This window comes from Spinacia oleracea, chromosome 5 (assembly GCF_020520425.1).
Source record: "Spinacia oleracea cultivar Varoflay chromosome 5, BTI_SOV_V1, whole genome shotgun sequence".
Classification (NCBI taxonomy): Eukaryota; Viridiplantae; Streptophyta; class Magnoliopsida; order Caryophyllales; family Amaranthaceae; genus Spinacia; species Spinacia oleracea.
The window spans coordinates 2,077,104-2,096,537 of NC_079491.1; the positions used below are offsets into that span (position 1 = coordinate 2,077,104).

The window sequence follows — 19,434 nt, forward strand, 5'->3', positions numbered from 1 at the left end:
AGACTTAATCCTCTTACGCTACAAAACTTTGTATCTTTTATGATAACCTAGCTAATAACGACGGGTAATAATCCCGTCGCAAAAGGCTTTTGTGACGGGGATAACAACCCAACAAAGACGGGAACAACCGTCGCAAATGTCTTTTACGACGGGTTAACGACGGGATTTTTCATTAACGACGGCCCCCTTTTATGACGGGTTTGCGACGGAAAATCCCGTCATTAATCAACAATTATTCACCTTTAGCGACGGAATTTTCCGTCGTTAATAGTACAATTTCTTGTAGTGTTACTAATTTGTTTTAGGATAAAACTCAATCCGTTAGCCTTGTACAATATGTGGCCATACTTCTTCCATGCATGCCTCAAGTTTTATACTAACTCTGTTTCATTAAGTTTTTTACGCTTTGAAAAATATGTCAAATAATCAAAATTTTGACAAAAGTTCTCACTATTATATCTATTAAAAGTTATCATGAAATATATTGTTAGATTCGTTTTAAAATGTGTTTTTATAAATATCAAATTTTTATAGTTTTTCTTACAAAATTGGAAATATTAACGGTCAACATTACACCGAAGTCCGTACAAATAATAAGTGTAAAGATTTTTTGAAACAGAGGTAGATGACCAGTGAAGTTTAACGTGACATTTCAGGTAGATGACCAGTGAAGTTTAACGTGACACTTCAACAAAATAGTGCATTAAACTCCTTTCGGTTTATTTTTAGAACAAAGTGGCAATGTATTATTAATTGTTTAACTGTTTATCTATGAGTAGTAGTTATCGAACTCTTTCTTTTAGGTCTTACTTTTCAGCTATAAAAAGGTCAAAGGCGGAGCTAGGCGTACAAATGAGTCAAGTCGAGTATTACAGATGTTCATGTTCATTTAACTTAGGCGAGCTCAAATCTGAGCCCGAGCTTTCAATCGAGCTCAAAAATATATTCAATCTCGATTCGTTTAACGGATTTTGTGTTTCTGAACGGTTTATGAACGACTCATTTATTAACCGAGTCGAGTTCATAAAGAGCTTTTTTCTTAAACCGAGCTTTGCAATTTAAAGTTTAAACACTTAGAAACATAATTTTAAATGTGCACTAATTTAACCATTTAAATTCAAAATATTTTTATTTTGTGATATTTTTTTTGATGTTAAAATTAAAGTCAAAATGCGATTTTTATCAATGATCACAAAATTATGTATGGAAAATCTGATTATAAACACAAATAGACGAGTTTGTTTACTAACATAAATAAACGTGTTGTTCATGAACATAAATGAACGAGCATACGTATGTTCATGTTCATGTTCAAGCTTGTTTATTAAACGAGTATCAAAAGTTGTTCAAGCTCGACTTATTTATTAAATACACAAACATGAACGAGCTTTAATCGAGCCCGAACCCGAGTAGTTTATTGAGAGTCTCGGCTCATTTGCACGCCTAAACGATGCCACTTATAATAAAGAAGCTATAACAAAAAATATGTATACTTCGTATTTAGCAAGCAATTTGAACTCGCTTAAACACACAATGGAAACACAAAGTTAGATGTTTATTGACCTTGGCCTTGGTCGGCGATGATGCATGGCTTTCAATCATTGGCGGACCCAGTTAAGGGCCAGGGGGCACGTGCCATCCCCGGAAGAAAAAAAAAATTAAAAAAACTGAAATTTTGATATGTGACAACCTTTGAATAACGCTTATATATTAAATTTGCCTGAAAGTGATCAATAGTGCAATTTGTCACAGTGGTCAATGAAGAAGGTTGAATTATGCTTCAGTGTCCCATTTTGTCCGGGATCGATTCCTACATTGGGCAGCTTTGTATATTTTTTTGGGTAATTCCCATTAGTACACTCCTACTATTGACTTTTGCCAATAGTACACTCACTTCTAATTATATTGCCAATGGTACACTTAAACTATTTAGTTTCTTATTATCCTTGCTATTCTCATTGAGTAGCTTAACCATAGTTAATTATTAGGATTAAATATAAAAAGATAAAAATAAATAACTTCATTATTTGAAATGCCGCATCACAAAAATAAAATGGCACCTGAATCCTTCTTTTAAAATTGCTTGTACAAACCGAAAATAGTGCGCCTAAATACTTTAACAAAGTTGTAAACAAAATTCATAGATCAATTGCAGCTAGGAATTTCTCATAGTTGATATTACAACCAGCAAATAGAAATGCAGTGCTCCAGACTTTTTGCCTGTCTAATAGCTACTGGAATCAACGTCTAGTTGTAACTGTTGTTTGACGTCTTTATTGACAGGAGAAGAGTAAATAAAATTTTCACAATTCATCGGAGAGATAAACAAACAAATAAAAGACTATAATTTCATTGGCAGATGTTTAGATACTAACCAAACAAATGTTTCTAAAAAAAACACTTAATTTCAATCTCATTGACAACATCTAACAAAAAAAAACTACAAATATGTGTTAGTCATTAATCTGTATAACTACTTGTAAAAATAATTGTCTCATAAAATTGTCAAAATCAGTTTTGTGGTTGGGATAGTGAAGCTTGAGTGCTTGACTGAGAGTTGGGTTGTCGTGATTCTCTTGTTGGTGTCTTCCCCCTCCTAGAACCAGTAGATGATGTTCTTGCTGCAATGTCTGCTGCTCTGGCTATTGATGCTGCAACTTCAGCAATTTTTGCTGCTTTCGCTGCCTTTTCAGCAGCTTTAGCCGCCTTTTCAGCATCTTTTGCCGCCTTTGCTGCATTTGATTGATCTCTAACTCTAGGATTTTTTGTCACAATTGGCTCATCTGTTTCTCTCATTTCCTTTCCAGTCAGACCTCCCTTACAAGTCCTAGAATTGTGCCCAAAACAACCACACCTCTGACATTTCACAGTTTTTGATCTTTTCCCTGGCTGCTCTTCTCCTTCTTCTCTCCTTCTGTTTCTGCTAGGTCTTCCAACTCCCCTTTTCATTCTGGGTGGCTTGATTGATGGTAAGTTGTCATACACTGGCCATTGATCTCTGTTAGGCACCGGATTAATGCTAAAGTTGTAGATTCTCCTGTAAGTTTTTACAGAAAACCAAGAGCTAACAAATTTGTGTGGATCCAACTTTGCATCAATCATTGCCCTTATGGCATGCCTACATGGGACACCAGAAATTTGCCATGATCCACAAGAACAAATTTTGTCATTTAAACTTAAAGGGAACTGAGATTTACCCTCGTGTATCTCATACTCTCCCGGCCTAGACATGTATGCCCTACAACTACTAGCTTCCTTGCCAATTTGTTTAAGCATCTTCACAATTTTAGGGCAAGGTCCATCATCATCCCAGTCCATTGAATTATGATATCTTGTTGATAATCTAACCATATATACCCTTTTAATTCCTATAATTTTCAGATAAAATCCTAAATTAATAAGATATAAAACAATAATGTAAACGCATATAATAAATCAGTCCATCGACACCTATCAAAGGTCTGCAACCACCCAGAAAACCCTTCCACTGAGCACTAAATGAAATGAATATATTGCTGAACAAAAGCTCCTTTGGCAAGCTTTCAGATTTTTTTTCCTGAATTTGGGACTTTATCTCAAGCATAATTAAATTCACTTACCTAAGAGATACTGTTGCAGAATTATGGTATAATTATCAGACCATTAGCGGCTGGACATCAAGGCTCGGAGAGTGAATGCAACTGAACAAGTCTTAGAGTTAGAGGTTAACTAATATTACTATTCCTAAGTCTTAGTGGTTTAGTTAGCCTAGATTAAAGTTATGTAGGCAGTAGTATTATTAAATAGGATTCATTAGAGTTCAATACCTAATTGTTTTAGGATTGTCGATCTTGCGTCAACTCTTGTACTATAAATATGAGCATTGCTCAATCAATACAACTCAAGCTTTTATACACATACCGGAAACAATGTCCTGACAATCTTATAGTTCCATGGTTTTATAACACAATTCAAAACCGATTGGCATACCCATGTTAACCCAGAGTAGCTAATACAAGAGCAAACAATAAACTGAATGAAAATATGGAGTTGGCAAGAGACAATCAGATGGATGTTGGCTACTGTTAAGTAGACCTGGTTATTGGACAGGGTAGTCCAATGGATATAGGATTAGGGTCAAGTTAATAGGGCTTTTATTTGGCAGGGCTCTTATTGGACAGGGCCTTTATTGGACAGGGTCATTATAGGTTCAAACTTATACTACAATTATTTTGAAAATAAAAATAGTAATGATACAAAAAATTACGTGCATAGCTTCGTATTTACTTGTACTTGCACATGGCTCTTTTGTTTTTCATTTTTCATTGCTCGTTTATTGACCCGCCCACTAATGACCCGCTATTGACCCGCGACCCGCTTTTGACCCGCCTATTATCGACCCTCTAAAAATGACCCTTTCAATACCCGACCCTCTTTTGACCCGCACCGACCCTGACCCGCCCCGCCCGATAACCAGGTCTACTGTTAAGATAAGAGTTAGACTAGTCTTAAACTACAAATGTTAGTATAATCCTAATATTCTACTATTACGTTATTAGTATGGTATTAGAATGTGGCCTTTGCAAAAATTGTTACTGATTATTAATGGTTTATTATATGCGTTTACATTATTGTTACATCAGTCATTCATCATTCGAGTATCTATTTTGCTAATTCCATGATTTAAAATCCTTTTCTTAATGTGTTCCTTTTATAAGGAGCTTTAGTAATAATCAAAAGTGCCATAAATGGAATTAGCAAAATTACCTTCAAGCAACATCAGTAGTATCTTGCTTGAGACATGATTCATATATCATATGGAGTATTTGTTATCAACGCTTAAACAGAGTGAAATTGCAAAACCGAATTAACAACCGGGAATCAAGTTACAAATTGAAATTGATCACATATATCAAGTTACAATTTTTCTAGGTTTTTAGATGACAGGGGAAGAAGAGAGGAGTACAGGAAGGAAGAAAACGTGTCTAGGTTTCTCGTTCATCAACTTTTTAGGTTTTTATTTGTTTTTTATTTTCTAATAATTAACTATGGTTAAGCTACTTAATGAAAATAGTAAGGATAATAAGAAACTAAATAGTTTAAGTGTACCATTGCCAATATAATTAGAAGTGACTGTACTATTGGCAAAAGTCAATAGTAGGAGTGTACTAATCAATTGTAATTTTTTTTACTTATCAAAGCACTTTTTCTTTCTTTCACCTCTTTAATTAGGCTATATTTTTTTTCTTCTACAAAAAGTCCACTTCGATAACAATAAATAATTTTCTTTACCTACTATGGAGTATTCTATCACATTAATCATCTTCATTTTTGTACATAATTTTATAGGTTTTTAGTGATACATTTACAAAAAAAAAGTTCTCAATCAATTTGAACTTTGTGTTATCTAGAATCAACTATACGAATTTAACATCATAAAAAAAATCTAAGTGTACCCACTTTTTTAGTTTTATACAACAAATTATTATATTGTCTTTTTATATACTACGGAGTAGCAACTATATTTTTTCTCTTTAAAAAAACCACTTCGATGAGAATAAATACTTTTCTTTAACTACTACGGGATATTCTATCACAATAGCTACTTCATTTTTTTACATTATTTTTGAAAAAAATTCATTTTTAGTGATACATTTACAAAAAGATTCTCAATCTATTTGAACTTTGTGATGTCTAGAATCAACTATACGAATTTAACACCATAAAAAAAGTAGGTGAGTTACCCCCTTTTTTTATTTTATACAAAAATTTATTATAATGTATTTTTATATACGAAATAACAATTATTCGTATAGCTTTTGTGCCACCCCTGACTTGGGATCCTGGGTCCGCCACTGCTTTCAATGAACAACAAGATGCTATATGAGATTATTCATTATTGGACGATAAAATGGGTTTTGTTATTTTGTTACATGCATAATTGCATATTCTTATTCTACGATTCTTTGGTTTGTGCTTGTCCAACAAAACCACCTCCCTAATTATTGAGGATTTCACAGTTATCCTATATGATAGAATATCGTACGTAGTAGAGTTATGTTATAACTGAGCTATATGATATAATATAGAAATATATATGATTTAGGAAACCTATAAAGAATAGGAGATCTAGTTTGTATTATAAATAAAGGCGTATGTCCACGAACAACAACACAACATTATATTTCCCCATCAATAATATATTTTATCATGGTATTAGAGCAGGTTAGATATTAAAATCGATTTACAAAATTTTCCACCGCCGGTGGGTTTAAAACTTAAACTCACCGGCGGGATTCATATACTATATCCAAAATAATAGATTTTTTATCTGGTTGGGACTCATTGTCCCATATGGAAAACGAAGAGAGATGACCTATACTACATACATCAATTGGTTTTAGAATGGAGCCCTATCAGGTTTATATGTGGTCAGACTCTTCTCCGACATATGTAAAATTTACTCATTTCTATGTAGTACAAATTAGCAGAACTAGTCGTGCATTGATTAAGTGTAAAACATCAAATAGTACAAGTAAAAAAAAACGATGGAAGTATTAAATTTGACACGCTTTTTAATTAAGTGGATTTTAGAAAGATGTTTAACATTATATTTTGAATTGGATCTCAAATCGAGCCCATGAGCTTGGTTCATGTCTTGGCCCAATTACTGCTAAAGATTGATCAAGCCCATAACTCACTAACCAAACCACCATAGATAATACATAATCAGGAAATTTGGTGAAACACTACCTTTAAGTTTGGTGGTTTTGTGAATTGCTACCTTTTAAAAAGGAAATTACATTTTACTACCTTATAAGTTTGGTTTGTTTGACTAACACTACCATTTGCCGTTTTTTGTTAATGTTTTACGTCTTTGGACTCCACTACAACGGTTATTTAATATGGCAAATGCACAAAATGACAAATGAACGGAGATATTTAAAAGAATAGAAGAAATACATGACGGAAAACATTAACGAAAAACGTCAAATGGTAGTGTTAGTCAAACAAACCAAACTTATAAGGTAGTTAAATTAAAAAAAGTTTTTATAAGGTAGCAATTCACAAAACCACCAAACTTAAAGGTAGTGTTTCACAAAATTTCCTTAATATCACTATAACATATTCACCCAATTACCCTTAATCAACTCATGAAGTACAATTATTTTCAATCGGTAAAAGGTACAATCGATTGCATGTAAAGCTACGTGCAACTATATCGTTTTGTATTTTGTATCATTCAAAAAACATATTTTAGTTTAAAATCACACATTTACTGATTAAAGGCACATTTTAAAGACAAAAAATACACATGCTTTAAAGGAACACATTGTTAAATGCAAGATAATCACTAAAATAAGAAGAAATTTAACTGAAAAAATTTATGCGCTTGTATACTATAAAAATATGCTACCACGACACTTCTACATACTCCGTACTTCCTCTGTTCTTTTTTAAATAACACAATTATTTAGGCACGTTTTTCAATGCACGACTTCAAACATCAATATCTCCAATTGTGGATACGAAAAAATTATAAAAAATTGATATTTAAAAAATATTTATTGACACAAATTTAATAAGACCCCACACGACTATGTTTTTTCTTAAAAATAAACCACAGAACAAAGTCAAATGAACTTATGTGAATAGTATCCAAAATCCAATTGTATCATATAAATAAAAACGAGTAAGTATATCAAACATGCTAAATATGATAACTTTTTCATCACAATACTCTCTTAAGTTTTGTCTCCTTGAAGGTCGAATGTTTTCAGGATCATCTTTCGTGACACTTTATTTGAAATAATAGCCCTAATATAATCAGGACACCAATATGAGATTAAATTATCACAAATAAACATTTTTACGCGTGGAGATTCATTTCATAAACCAAATAAAGTGAATAAGTTATACTCCCTCCGTCCCAAAGTTATAGTCATGTTTTCTAAATTGAGCGTCCCAAAATTATAGTTTTATTTCTAATTTTAGCTATTAAGGTCCTCACTTTCCCAAGTACTATATTAATTAAAAATGTATTGAAAACCCCACCCATATATTATATTTCACTTTCTCATGTACTATATTCTCTTTCACATGTACTTTATTCCAGTTTTCATACAACTCAATCATCATTTGTACTTTATTCCACTTTTTCATGTACTATAATTCATTTTTCTTAAAATTCGTGTTTTTGGTCAAATGAGACTATAATTATGGGATGGAGAAAATAAATAAAATCATCTAAAAAATATTATTTTAATGTACCCACTATGCTCAAAAACAACAAAATGATGTACCAAAATCAGTTTCCAGCATCTACTCGTATTCTAGTCCAATCTTCCAAAAGATGGTCAACTCTCCACATTGTACTCCTACAAAGACACACGGTGGGGACCAAAATATGTCCCCCTTTGAGATTAACCATATGATCCCATTACACCGACCTTGATAGTCGATATTCAATCTTAATAATTAAATACTATTCACAACTCACTTTTCCCATCCACAAGGTAAGGCTCAAACAAAAAGAACTTAAGAAATGCTTTATCACTTTGCTTAATTATCAATCAATTTATACGATTGGCTTTTAGGGATGCTAAAGTTCTTCTAATGATCTAAAATGTATCAAAATGATCATTTGTATTGTACTCTAAGTGACTTATATTGATACTCCGTATTATTTAAATTAAAATACTTTGTAACTTAAGTGAGTTTATGTGGTGCAAGAAAGAAAAGTAAAATGGAGAAAACTTTCTTTGTTGTAAAATGAAGATGAAAAAAAAAACCCTACAAAAAGTTTAAAAATAAAACAGAACGGGACACAATACTTTAGGTTTTATTATGTTTACTTTAGTTTCACTTATTTTAGGAAATTAAATTTATGTAAGTTTTGATAAAAATAAGTACTACGTAGATCGATAAGTTCATAAAAAATAAGAGGTATAACGAAAATAAATATTAATAACTTTCAATAAGTTCAGATAAGATAAGTAAAATTTAGGTAATTCGAATACACTTTTATTTCCTACGGAGTATTAATTACCTTTCTGTTGTACAAAGTACAAACACATATCCAATATTACAAAACATCAATTTAAATATAATTATAATTTTTAATTTTTTTGCTAATCTTTCCCCTTGCATTTAATGAAGTCTTCCCTTTTATCTTTGACTTTGTACCAATTGACATAAACTATACTTCACATTACAAAAATAATTTCTTTTTAAGGGAACATGCATTAGAAAAATAGTTTTATATTTTAGTAATTTCACATTTTATGATTTTGGTCCCTACAACACCCCATACCTCCAAAATAAAGAACCAATTACTACACAAACTCAAACTTTTAGATGTTTGTGTTCCCCTTCATTGGAGATCTCACTCAAAACACTAACTTCATAAAACCCCATACTTTAATATTCATTTCAAATCTCATCAAGTTATGGATTCATCCACCAAACTCCAATGGCAACCACCACCACCACTACAACCACCACCACCGCCGCCACCGCCAAGCCACATTTCATCAACCTCGGATTTCCCTATAGCAATAGCATTATTAGCCATTATGGCAGTAGCCATCCTCCTTATAAGCTACTACATTTTCGTAATCAAGTGTTGCTTAAATTGGCAAAACCTCGACCCTTTACGAAGGTTCTCGATTTCGAGGACCCCACGTAACGACGAGGGGTCCATTATCTCGTTCTCCCCGATGATGGAACCCTTCCATCATCGGGGACTCGACGAGTTTCTCATCAACAACATCCCTTCAATACAATACAAGTCCGCCACCCAAGGCGGCACGTTAGCCGCCCTAGGTGGTGGCGGCGGCGGCGGTGGTGGTGGAAGTAGAAGTTTTAGAGGTTGCGCCGTATGCTTAAACAAATTCGAGGAGAAAGAAATGCTAAGAGTTCTTCCAAGGTGTAACCACACATTTCACTTAGATTGCATTGATGTTTGGCTCTTAAACAATGCAAGTTGTCCTCTTTGTAGGTCAAATATTTCAGGAAGGAAGACTAAATACCCTCTCATTGCACCGAGTTCTTCGCCTCAAGAAGAACTAATCATCTCCCCTAATAATATGTTTAGTGGGAGTTTAAGCATGATTAGCTTAAACGGGGATGATGATCAAGATTATTTAGTTACTGAAGAATCATCGTCATCGTGGAAGTTGAATAATAATAATCATAATAATAACTTCTCCATTATGGGAGATGAGTGTATTATTAATGTAAGGGAGAAAGATGAGCAATTTGAGGTGCAACAACCAATTAGGAGGTCTTTCTCAATGGATTCGGTTGCGGATCGTGGGTTAATCTTGCAAGTTCAAGAGATTATAAGGAGGAATCATAGGCAATTATATGATAATTGTAATAATAATGAGGTTAGTATTAGTTTAAATGAAGAGTGTAACCATAATAATGTTGGTAATGGAAGGATTAGGAGGTCGTCTTTTTTTTCATTTGGTCATGGTCGAGGTTCTAGAAGTTCTTCAATTCTTCCTATTGAGTGTGATCGATGATGATCCATGGATTTCTTCAATCTTGTAATTTGATCTCTCTATATAACATTCTATTCATTCAATTGTTCTTATATATTTTTTGGTGTTAACGTACACCCGGTTCACCCATTGGGCTAATCTGAATTCGGGGCGAGTTCTGGATGGATAGGTTCTCGGTTCAATTGTTCTTATATATTGGGAATGTTTGACAATCTGCTGGTGAGTGTTTTACTTAGTTTGTTTGACTGGTTTTTGTGTTGATTTTTTTTTATTGTAGACTTTCTGAAAATGTGTTTGGTAAAGTTGGTTGTTAGCTACTATCCTATTTCATATAAAATGTAATTATATAATTGAAAAACCAACATCCATTGTAAAAAAAAACTACCCTTACTAGCTTTTTGGTTTTGGCAGAAAATTCGACTTTTTACCCTAAGAAAAAAGCCACTTACCAAACATGTATGTTGTTGTTTTTTGAAAAAGTCAAAAGTCAAAGCCAATGAAAAGGCCAATAAAAAGTCAATTATCAAACAAGTCTTAAATGTTATGAAAGTGCGATTATCCCCTTTATATACATCGAGATATGATAGATAATATGTACTCTGTATTGAATAGTAATCTAATACGGAGTACTGGTGAAACTTGAAATTTATTTACAAGGCGCCTTAAAAACTCGTAGAAAAATTCAGATGACGCTTTTGATATATCTAGATCGAATTCACTCACTTATAATTTATTAGGTTTTGTAAGGTATGCAAGAACAAAATAATTGGGTAATCGGAAGCTCTTTTCTTTTTATTCGTTGTTTATATTTAAAATTTAGACTTCATGTTATAAAACATGATTGGATGGGAAGGATTTGCAAGCGTGAGAGTCTAAAATCATTATTTTCCCACTTGAATTAGTTGGAATTTTGGTCAAGTTCCAAGCTTCACAATTGCTCTTGATTGAAGGAAATGATTGTGGTTTATGTATAAATAATTTTGAAAGCATTCAACATTATTATTTTAATCATTATAAAGATAAGAAGAAAAGATTAGTCAGCCCCCATAGAAATTAAATAATCACCCATCATGCAATAATTGTTTCCATGCTTGCATTTTATCAAGTCTTTAAAGATATCTGTAATCATACAACACACAAATAATTTGTCGCAAGTTGCAGCTTTCATCACTTTATTTTTTACAGCGGGAAATAAATTTCCTTACCAGTATCACCCAAAGTACAATATTTTATTAGGGTCACCTACAAACCCGTGGGTAATTGAAAAGTTTGAAGTTGTAATTGACAAAGAGGTAACTTTAATGGATTGTATTTGACAATTTTTCATACATATTTTACGCTAATTTTCGTATATTTGTATGTTTGGACCATATAACATGACATAATTTCAGAAAATATTCACACAAATCTGCTTCCATTAAATCAAAAGATTCACATATCAAAATATCAAACTATCAAAGTGATCCTGATCTATATGTTGTAAATTGAAGTTGGATTAGTTAAACAAATCAAAATTCCATTTGAATTACAAATTTAAAATACTACGAAGTACAAGATTTAAACGCACGTGCTCTAGTAAATGTTGTGAGTTGTTATAGACATTTTTTAGTAAAACCTGTTACGTCTTTTGTACACAATTTACAAACATTTCCCTCACGTATCGTACGGCAACAATTCCGGCAAAATATCAGCAATTTTCACATCGAAATAGGTTGACTTGCTTGTTAATGTCAATAAAAAGTCAACTATATATGTTTTTGCCTTTTAAAGAAAATGCCAACTAGGAATATGGGCGTATCTACGTGGCAAATAGGTTAGACATACTACAAAAATTTGTATCTTTAATGACAATCTAATAACGACGAATAAAAAACTCCCTTGTAAAAGTTTTTTACGACGAAGTTAACAACCAAACAAAGACGGGAACAACCGTCGCAAATGTCTTTTACGACAGGTTAACGACGAGATTTTTCATTAATGACGACCCCTTTTATGACGGGTTCGCGACAGAAAATCCCGTCATTATTCAACGAGTATTTGCCTTTAGGGACGAAATTTCACGTCGTTAATGGTACAATATCTTGTATAGTAACAAATGTCTACCCTCTCTAAAATAATTTGATGCATATAATAACAATGTTAAAGGCCTAGCTTAGTTGGCAATCTCACTCAAGTAATACAACTTGAATTCGAAACCCACCCAGCAGTTTGAGTTTTTCTTTTTCTTTTTAATTTTTTCTCTTTTCTTTAATGGGCTAGTTCGTCAATATATTTACTTGTGTTTCATTCGGTTCCGTTCAACTTCAATTCATTCAGTTATATTCAATTCAGTTCAGCCAAAAAACACTCAGATCCAAAAACAGGGCCTTCCTTATGTGAAACTAAAGTATGGTCCCTCATGACCATTTATACATGTTACAGTTAGAGAAACCTCAAAAGATCACCCAATGCATAACTCGATTGGTAAAGAGTTATAAAGTCGTCTATGGTCAAGTTTGAAAATGTATATGGCGTGTCCAATGTTGGATCAAATCCTTCCAAAAACTTTTGGAAAAACCTAAGAGACAAATTAAAAAGAAAATAGGGAAATAGTAGAAGGACAAAGGGAACTAGTATAATACATGGTGGTGGTGATAGATGTTGTTTCCACGATATTTCCATCAATAATACATTAGTTGACCTTGAATATTATATAGGAGTAGAGTAACACTATAAATAGCATACAATTAGTAAGACAAATATATACATACCAAGTATAGTTTAATTTCCAAACAAGAAAGAATTTGATTTGGAAAATGGTGTGTCATCGTGATTTGAAGTCGTTAATCATAGTGCTAGTATTGTTAATCCTCGTTACATCAGGTAATTCAAATTAAATTTATTTTCGATCAATATGCTTTAACTTATTTGAATGGTATTACACACATAACACATTGATCTTGTGAATAATAACTTACACGTGATTTTTTTGTTAAAATAAAAACGTGAATATATTTCTACTAACTTCGTTTGATAATAATAATTTTATTTGCATAATTTTAAGAGAAAAAAAAGTGAATAAAGGTGGGTGGATGTAATAAAATATGGATAAAGTAAGTGAGGAATTGTAAAAAAGTTGGGTGGATGTAAGCAAAAATGAATAATAAAAGAAAGTGAGTGAAAAATAATAAAGGTTGTGGGGGTAAGACCGTAAGAGGGTTAAGATAGTAAAGTTTCATGTCCAAAAATAAAATAAAGCACAATGTAACTAACATTATGAAATGGACACTAAAAACGAAAGGTGTAAAGATCATTTTGATACGGAAGTACTAGCTAGCTGGTAATGAATTTACAAGTTATACATATTTCTTCCGTTCCTTAAACATCGCACCATTTTATTTTTACATTATTCACACTACGACTTTGTTCATTTTTTGTGTTTCATAAGTAAGAAATTGTAGTCATGTGGGGCCATGTTAGATTCTTATTGATATGTATTTTCTAAACATCAAATTTTTTTTAATAATTTTTACATACACATAATTTGAATATTAAGAGTCAAAATAATGTATTGGAGAAGTAAAAGTCAACCATATTACAATATTTAAGTATATAAAATATTCAAAATAATTCATCAGAAGTTGCCTTTGCTTAATCACTTGCGTCGTTGTTAATCTTTATAGATATTGTGCTGTCGCATGTTTTTAAGCTTTCCAAGACCCATCAAAGTCCCTCGCAAAACAAATACACTCTCGTTGTCGGTCCCGCTTGTGCCTGCCGTGCGCACACAAGCGCCCCAATCGACCCTCGACCCTCGCTCTTGTCGCCAATAGGCAAGAGTGCCCATTCTAAAGCAGACACCCGCTCGTGTCCCGAGCCTTGAGATTCACTTTCCGCACAAGCCTTGCGCCCTTGCCATCCCATAGGCAAGAGCGCGCGGCACGATCCGGTGTCAAAACACTCAGACCGTGACAGTTATATATATATATATATAAATATAATAAGCTAATGTTTGACATTTTGCAGATGATCATCATGTAGCAATGGGTGATTGCTATGAAAAAGGTTCGTTATGTGTGTACAGTTCAGACTGTTGCGAAGGTGTATGCGACTTAAACATGGGTCAAGGTGGTGGTTTCTATGGTATGTGTTGTGTAGTAGTACCACCGCCAATTTATTTCGACTGTGGCAATTGAAACGATACATATCATGTAACGTTTATCAACATAAATAATGCTTCAATCCCATTAGTTGTGTTGATCTATGTAACTACTAGTCTTATATGCACGCGATGCGTGCGAGATTATATAAAAACTTAAAATTGCACACACACGCCTATATCAAAATATTGACGGCTATTATTCGTTTAGTTTTTAATTTTGGAATTCAATTTAGCGACATTAGTGATAAATCTCAAATCCTAAATCACATTTCAATATCAGAAACTACATCAATTCATGTACTGAATCACATCAATTTAACAATCTATTAGAGTACATGAAAATGTTTGAAGAGTAAAATTAAAAATTATATCAACTTCGTACATTAGAGCAACAAAACATAATCACATCACAAACCCTCACACACAATTAAAACACCACGCACACAATCCCACGCCCAAAACTGCCAGAATAGTGCCGAAATCGTTGCCCAAAGTCGATAATATCATCAGGGGTGGCGAGATCTCGATTTGGCATTAATTCATCAAATATTCTCCTAGTCTTCAAATTTCTGTGAGAAAAAAAAACAATTCACATTCAGAGCAAATGAACATTTCAAATTAAAATAACTTCTTAATCCTCCCCAAAATAATTTATCTCATTCTAATTTAAGAGATCTAACCTTTTGGGGCGGTGAAGATGAATATAGAATCTGATTCACATTTTCCTTTACCGTTAATCAGAAAAATATGTTTCATCAACTTTTCCACGTCAATTTATGGGTTTAAATATATACAAAACCCTAGAAAATTGATTTGAAAATTTTCTAAAATCAAAGAAAAACAACTTTTCTGCTCAAACACACAAAACCCATAATTTCAAAAGTTGTAATTAAGCATTAATTATCCAAAAGCAACATTATTAAGCATTAATTATCCAAAAAACCAGCTAAAGATGTCACCTTTAGGAGGTTCTGAATGGACTGAACCGATTCGAGTTTTACTAATTTGGAACCTATTTAACTTCCACCAACAATCCAAAGAGATTTGTAGCATCTCAATTTTTATTTCTTGCAGTAGAAGTCTCCAGGTAAAAAAAAATATGGCAAGTTTTAAAAGAATCTTTGGGATTATTTTTGAGTTATGTCACTGGGATAATGTGCAAAGTGCGACCAAGTAAATTATAACCTTTACCACAATTCGGAAACACACCTTCATTCCTTGCTGCAGAAATAGAGATTTTTATATGAACTCGATAGACAAATTTGGCTTGTAGAGTGTGTCAGGTCATTGGTTGCCTCAAAGATAGGTGTCATCTTTTATTGCAAGGAAGTTTATCAGTAATGATGTATTTTTTACCTAGATCAAACATTTAAGTAGTAAAAATGCGTCACCGGAAAAACCACGTGGACCTCAATAAAGCCTAAATCAAACATTCATTAGCTCTGGTTGCTTGGGAGAAAGTGTTTTAGAAATTTAGCCAAAGCCATCAAGTGGTCTCACGGTCTCAGTGGCATCACCTTTACAGTATTACAGTTGTGATAAAGCTACAAATTCTATATGCCCTTTGATTTAAAGGGGATAAACTATGGGTTACACTTACCTGCACTCGTAGTTACTACTTCGTATATAAGAGTCGAATTTTAGGGAAAATGGGGGTCTTGCCTACTCTTCCATTGTGTAAGCAGTATATGTATATTTCAAATGCAGAGAAGTGAAGACAGGAGGCTGACAAAACTTGGCTAACAGAAAACTTATTAGAATAAACCATGTTCATTATTTATTGTCAGAAACACACGAAGAGTGTTACTAAAAAAGTCTATTATTTTATAACAAAGGGATTGAGTGTTAATCCTTTGTGTGTATTTTGCGAAAAACAGAACAAAAATGTTCAATGTTTAATTTTTTAATGTGAATTTCCTGATCAAATGAGGTGCAACACTTTCAGAAAATCATCAAAGATCAAACTCAACCCTTAGTGTGAGCTTTTGTTCTTATATAAAACAAAAAAGGGATTGAGTGACCAAAAGGGATGGGATCCTACAAAATGTCAGAGTACTTTGACTTAAAAGACATGGATTTTTACCAGCATATTCACAGCCAAATAATTATAGTCAATTTACCAAGATCACCTTAAAGATACTTATCAGTTGGATGGGAGAAGGGACATAACTTATACGGAGTAGGTTATATTGGTGAGTGTAAGTTCAGGTGAACCAAAATATCTAAAATTACTCATTAAACCCAAAAAGAAAGTCATTTATTCAGATTGTATGATCTAAAATTACTCATTAAACTCAGTAAATAACTAACCTTTGAATCGTGATGCAGAAAGCAACATTTAATCAATTGACGAACGATCCCCAATCACCTAACTCGGTAGCATAAACATCAGAAAATTTTATTTCAGCAGCACTTTCAGGTGAACCAAAATATCTAAAATTACTCATTAAACCCAAAAAGAAAGTCATTTATTCAGATTGTATGATCTAAAATTACTCATTAAACTCAGTAAATAACTAACCTCTTAATCGTGATGCAGAAAGCAACATTTAATCAATTGACGAACCGATCCCCAATCATCTAACTCGGTAGCATAAACATCAGTCAAATAAACATCAGTCAAATTTACTCAATTCTTGAGTCAAAAGATCGAAAATTTAGTATATTTTGTGGATATCAAAAGTCAGAAATTGAGATTCACCTTCGTTGTCGTTTGGGTATCGCCAAAATCACACAGGCTGCTTAGTTGAACTGACCTAGAAGTCTTAATTCTTAGCATAAAAGCTGCAATTTATCGGGATCAAGAATCATCAAATTCTATCGTTGCGTACCACTTGTATGAAATGCTAGTTCCCAGTTCAACCAATTGCAACGGTAATGGAAAATTGCAGAAATTACCCATAATTACAACCTAATTATACCTAGATGCAAAATTCAAGGAAAACACAACAATTGAAGACCCAAAAAAGAATTTTAATAGAAAAAGTACCTTGCGATGAACAGGAAAAACAAAGGCTCCGCCATTTTAGCATTTATGATCATTGACTCGGCTTTGTTCCTACAAACAATGAACCACAGCCCGTTCTTTCTACACTGCTGCTCATCTGAATCTAAAACCAACAACAAAATTCCACCAAAATTTAAATACTATCAAGAAAAAAATTAGAAAAAATTATATTTTCTGTGTTTGTTGTATTATCAGAATAAAATCCAACTAAATTGATGATGTAAAAACTGAAGGTAGTCGAAAAGATCAACAGAGCAAGATCCCTAATTCGAAAAAAAATCACTAAGCCAGGAATTTATTGATTTTAAATCCGAAAACCTAATTCATTAAAGGAAGTCAAAGTTAACTCCAATACTTGTTCAACCAAACATGAAGTCGACCAAAACAAAACTCAAATCCAATAAGATCGACCAAATTTCGATAAAATAAAATATAAAATCCATAAAATCAGACAAAAAATTCGAGTCCTAATTAAAAGAACAAAAACCGAAAAAGGAAAAAATCAAAGTACCTGTACGCTACTCCGCCGCTTCCACCTCCGCCTCCACTGCCGCTGCCCTCCACCACCTGTAAGGCTGATTTTGGGTTTACCAGTTTTACAGAAGGGCAAAGACATTAAGCAACAAAATGGGCATCAAAATCACTAAATTTGTACATAACTTACCCGAAAAAAAACAATTGGAAGAAACAATAAAAATCGGATAAAAAATTACATCAAATCAACAAAATCTTTAGAATCAATTGGAAAAAAATGAAAATTTAAACAAAGTTGTTGAAATCTCACCCGAATCTCCAGAAGATCAGACGGCGATGGTGATGGCGACGGTGATGGCGACGGCGATGGTGATGGCGACGGCGAGAGGCGGGGGATAGAGAGAGTGTGTGTGTGTGCGGTGAAAGAGAGACGGAGATCGAAGAAGATCGAGTGGATCGAAGGAGAAAACTGAACGAAGGAGAGAGAAAACGGGAGGAAGGGAGGAAGGGTTAGGGTTTAGTTGAGAGGATCAGCAAGGTAAACAACAAAATAGGGGTATTTTGGTATTTTGGCAAGTGGACACGAAAAGTTAATTTACCTATTTAACCTCAGCTCTTGGCTTATATAATAGAGATACTGCTTAATTTGAAAAACGTACTGGCTCATTAGGGTCATTTTTCTTATTTACCTGGAAAAAAAGAAACAGCTTGGATTGTTTACTTATTCGATGTCACATAAGCAGTATTCTACATTTTATACCTTGTGTTATTTCGTTTGACGGTTTCTGTTATTTAATAAAAAATATACGGATTTTTCATGAAATACCCCCGAATTTTGGCGTAATTCACCAAATGCCCCTCGACTTTCAGAAATTCACCAAATGCCCCTCACAAATGACTTAATACCCAAAATACCCTTACTAATGATGCGCCGTTAGTCCTCCGTTAACCTAATTTTCAAATTCACCAAATACCCCTATTTTAATACTTATTTCACCAAATACCCTTATTCAGAAACTTAATTCACCAAATACCAATAACTTAAAATTACTCATTTTGATGCTCAACGGCTAGTTTTTGTGTTTGAAAATTAGCCGTTGCTTATTGTTTGCTTATAAATACTCTTTTTCAGACGGTTTATTGTAGTTTTCCTATTATTTTGTTAATTTCATATCATTTTTGTCATGAGTTTTCTTTCAAAATCATCATCCACACCCAATGAGTCCACATATGTAAGAGTCCCAAATAAATTTTGTTATCATGGGAGAAAATTTGACATCCGAATATCTGATACAACACTCAATCTGAAGCTCCGGTACAACACT

General features: G+C 33.1%; 1 protein-coding gene and 1 long non-coding RNA gene across 3 annotated transcripts; one reads left to right on the top strand and one right to left on the bottom strand.

Annotated features, from left to right (window-relative positions):
* The first annotated feature begins 9,273 nt into the window (after positions 1 to 9,273).
* On the top strand, positions 9,274 to 10,753 carry LOC110782411 (RING-H2 finger protein ATL16). The gene has a single exon (XM_021986566.2). The coding sequence runs from the start codon at positions 9,429 to 9,431 to the stop codon at positions 10,506 to 10,508; it is 1,080 nt and encodes a 359-aa protein (XP_021842258.1). The 5' UTR covers positions 9,274 to 9,428; the 3' UTR covers positions 10,509 to 10,753.
* Positions 10,754 to 14,873: 4,120 nt separating this feature from the next.
* On the bottom strand, positions 14,874 to 18,624 carry LOC110781189 (uncharacterized). Of its 2 annotated transcripts, none has more exons than XR_008921663.1 (7): positions 18,420 to 18,624; positions 18,147 to 18,202; positions 17,618 to 17,738; positions 17,330 to 17,412; positions 17,150 to 17,208; positions 16,939 to 16,996; positions 14,874 to 15,197 (listed from the first exon to the last, which is right to left on the bottom strand). It is a non-coding gene; the product is annotated as an uncharacterized lncRNA (long non-coding RNA). The 2 variants fall into 2 exon arrangements; XR_008921662.1 differs by having other exon boundaries at positions 18,147 to 18,210.
* Between the last annotated feature and the right edge of the window lie 810 nt (positions 18,625 to 19,434).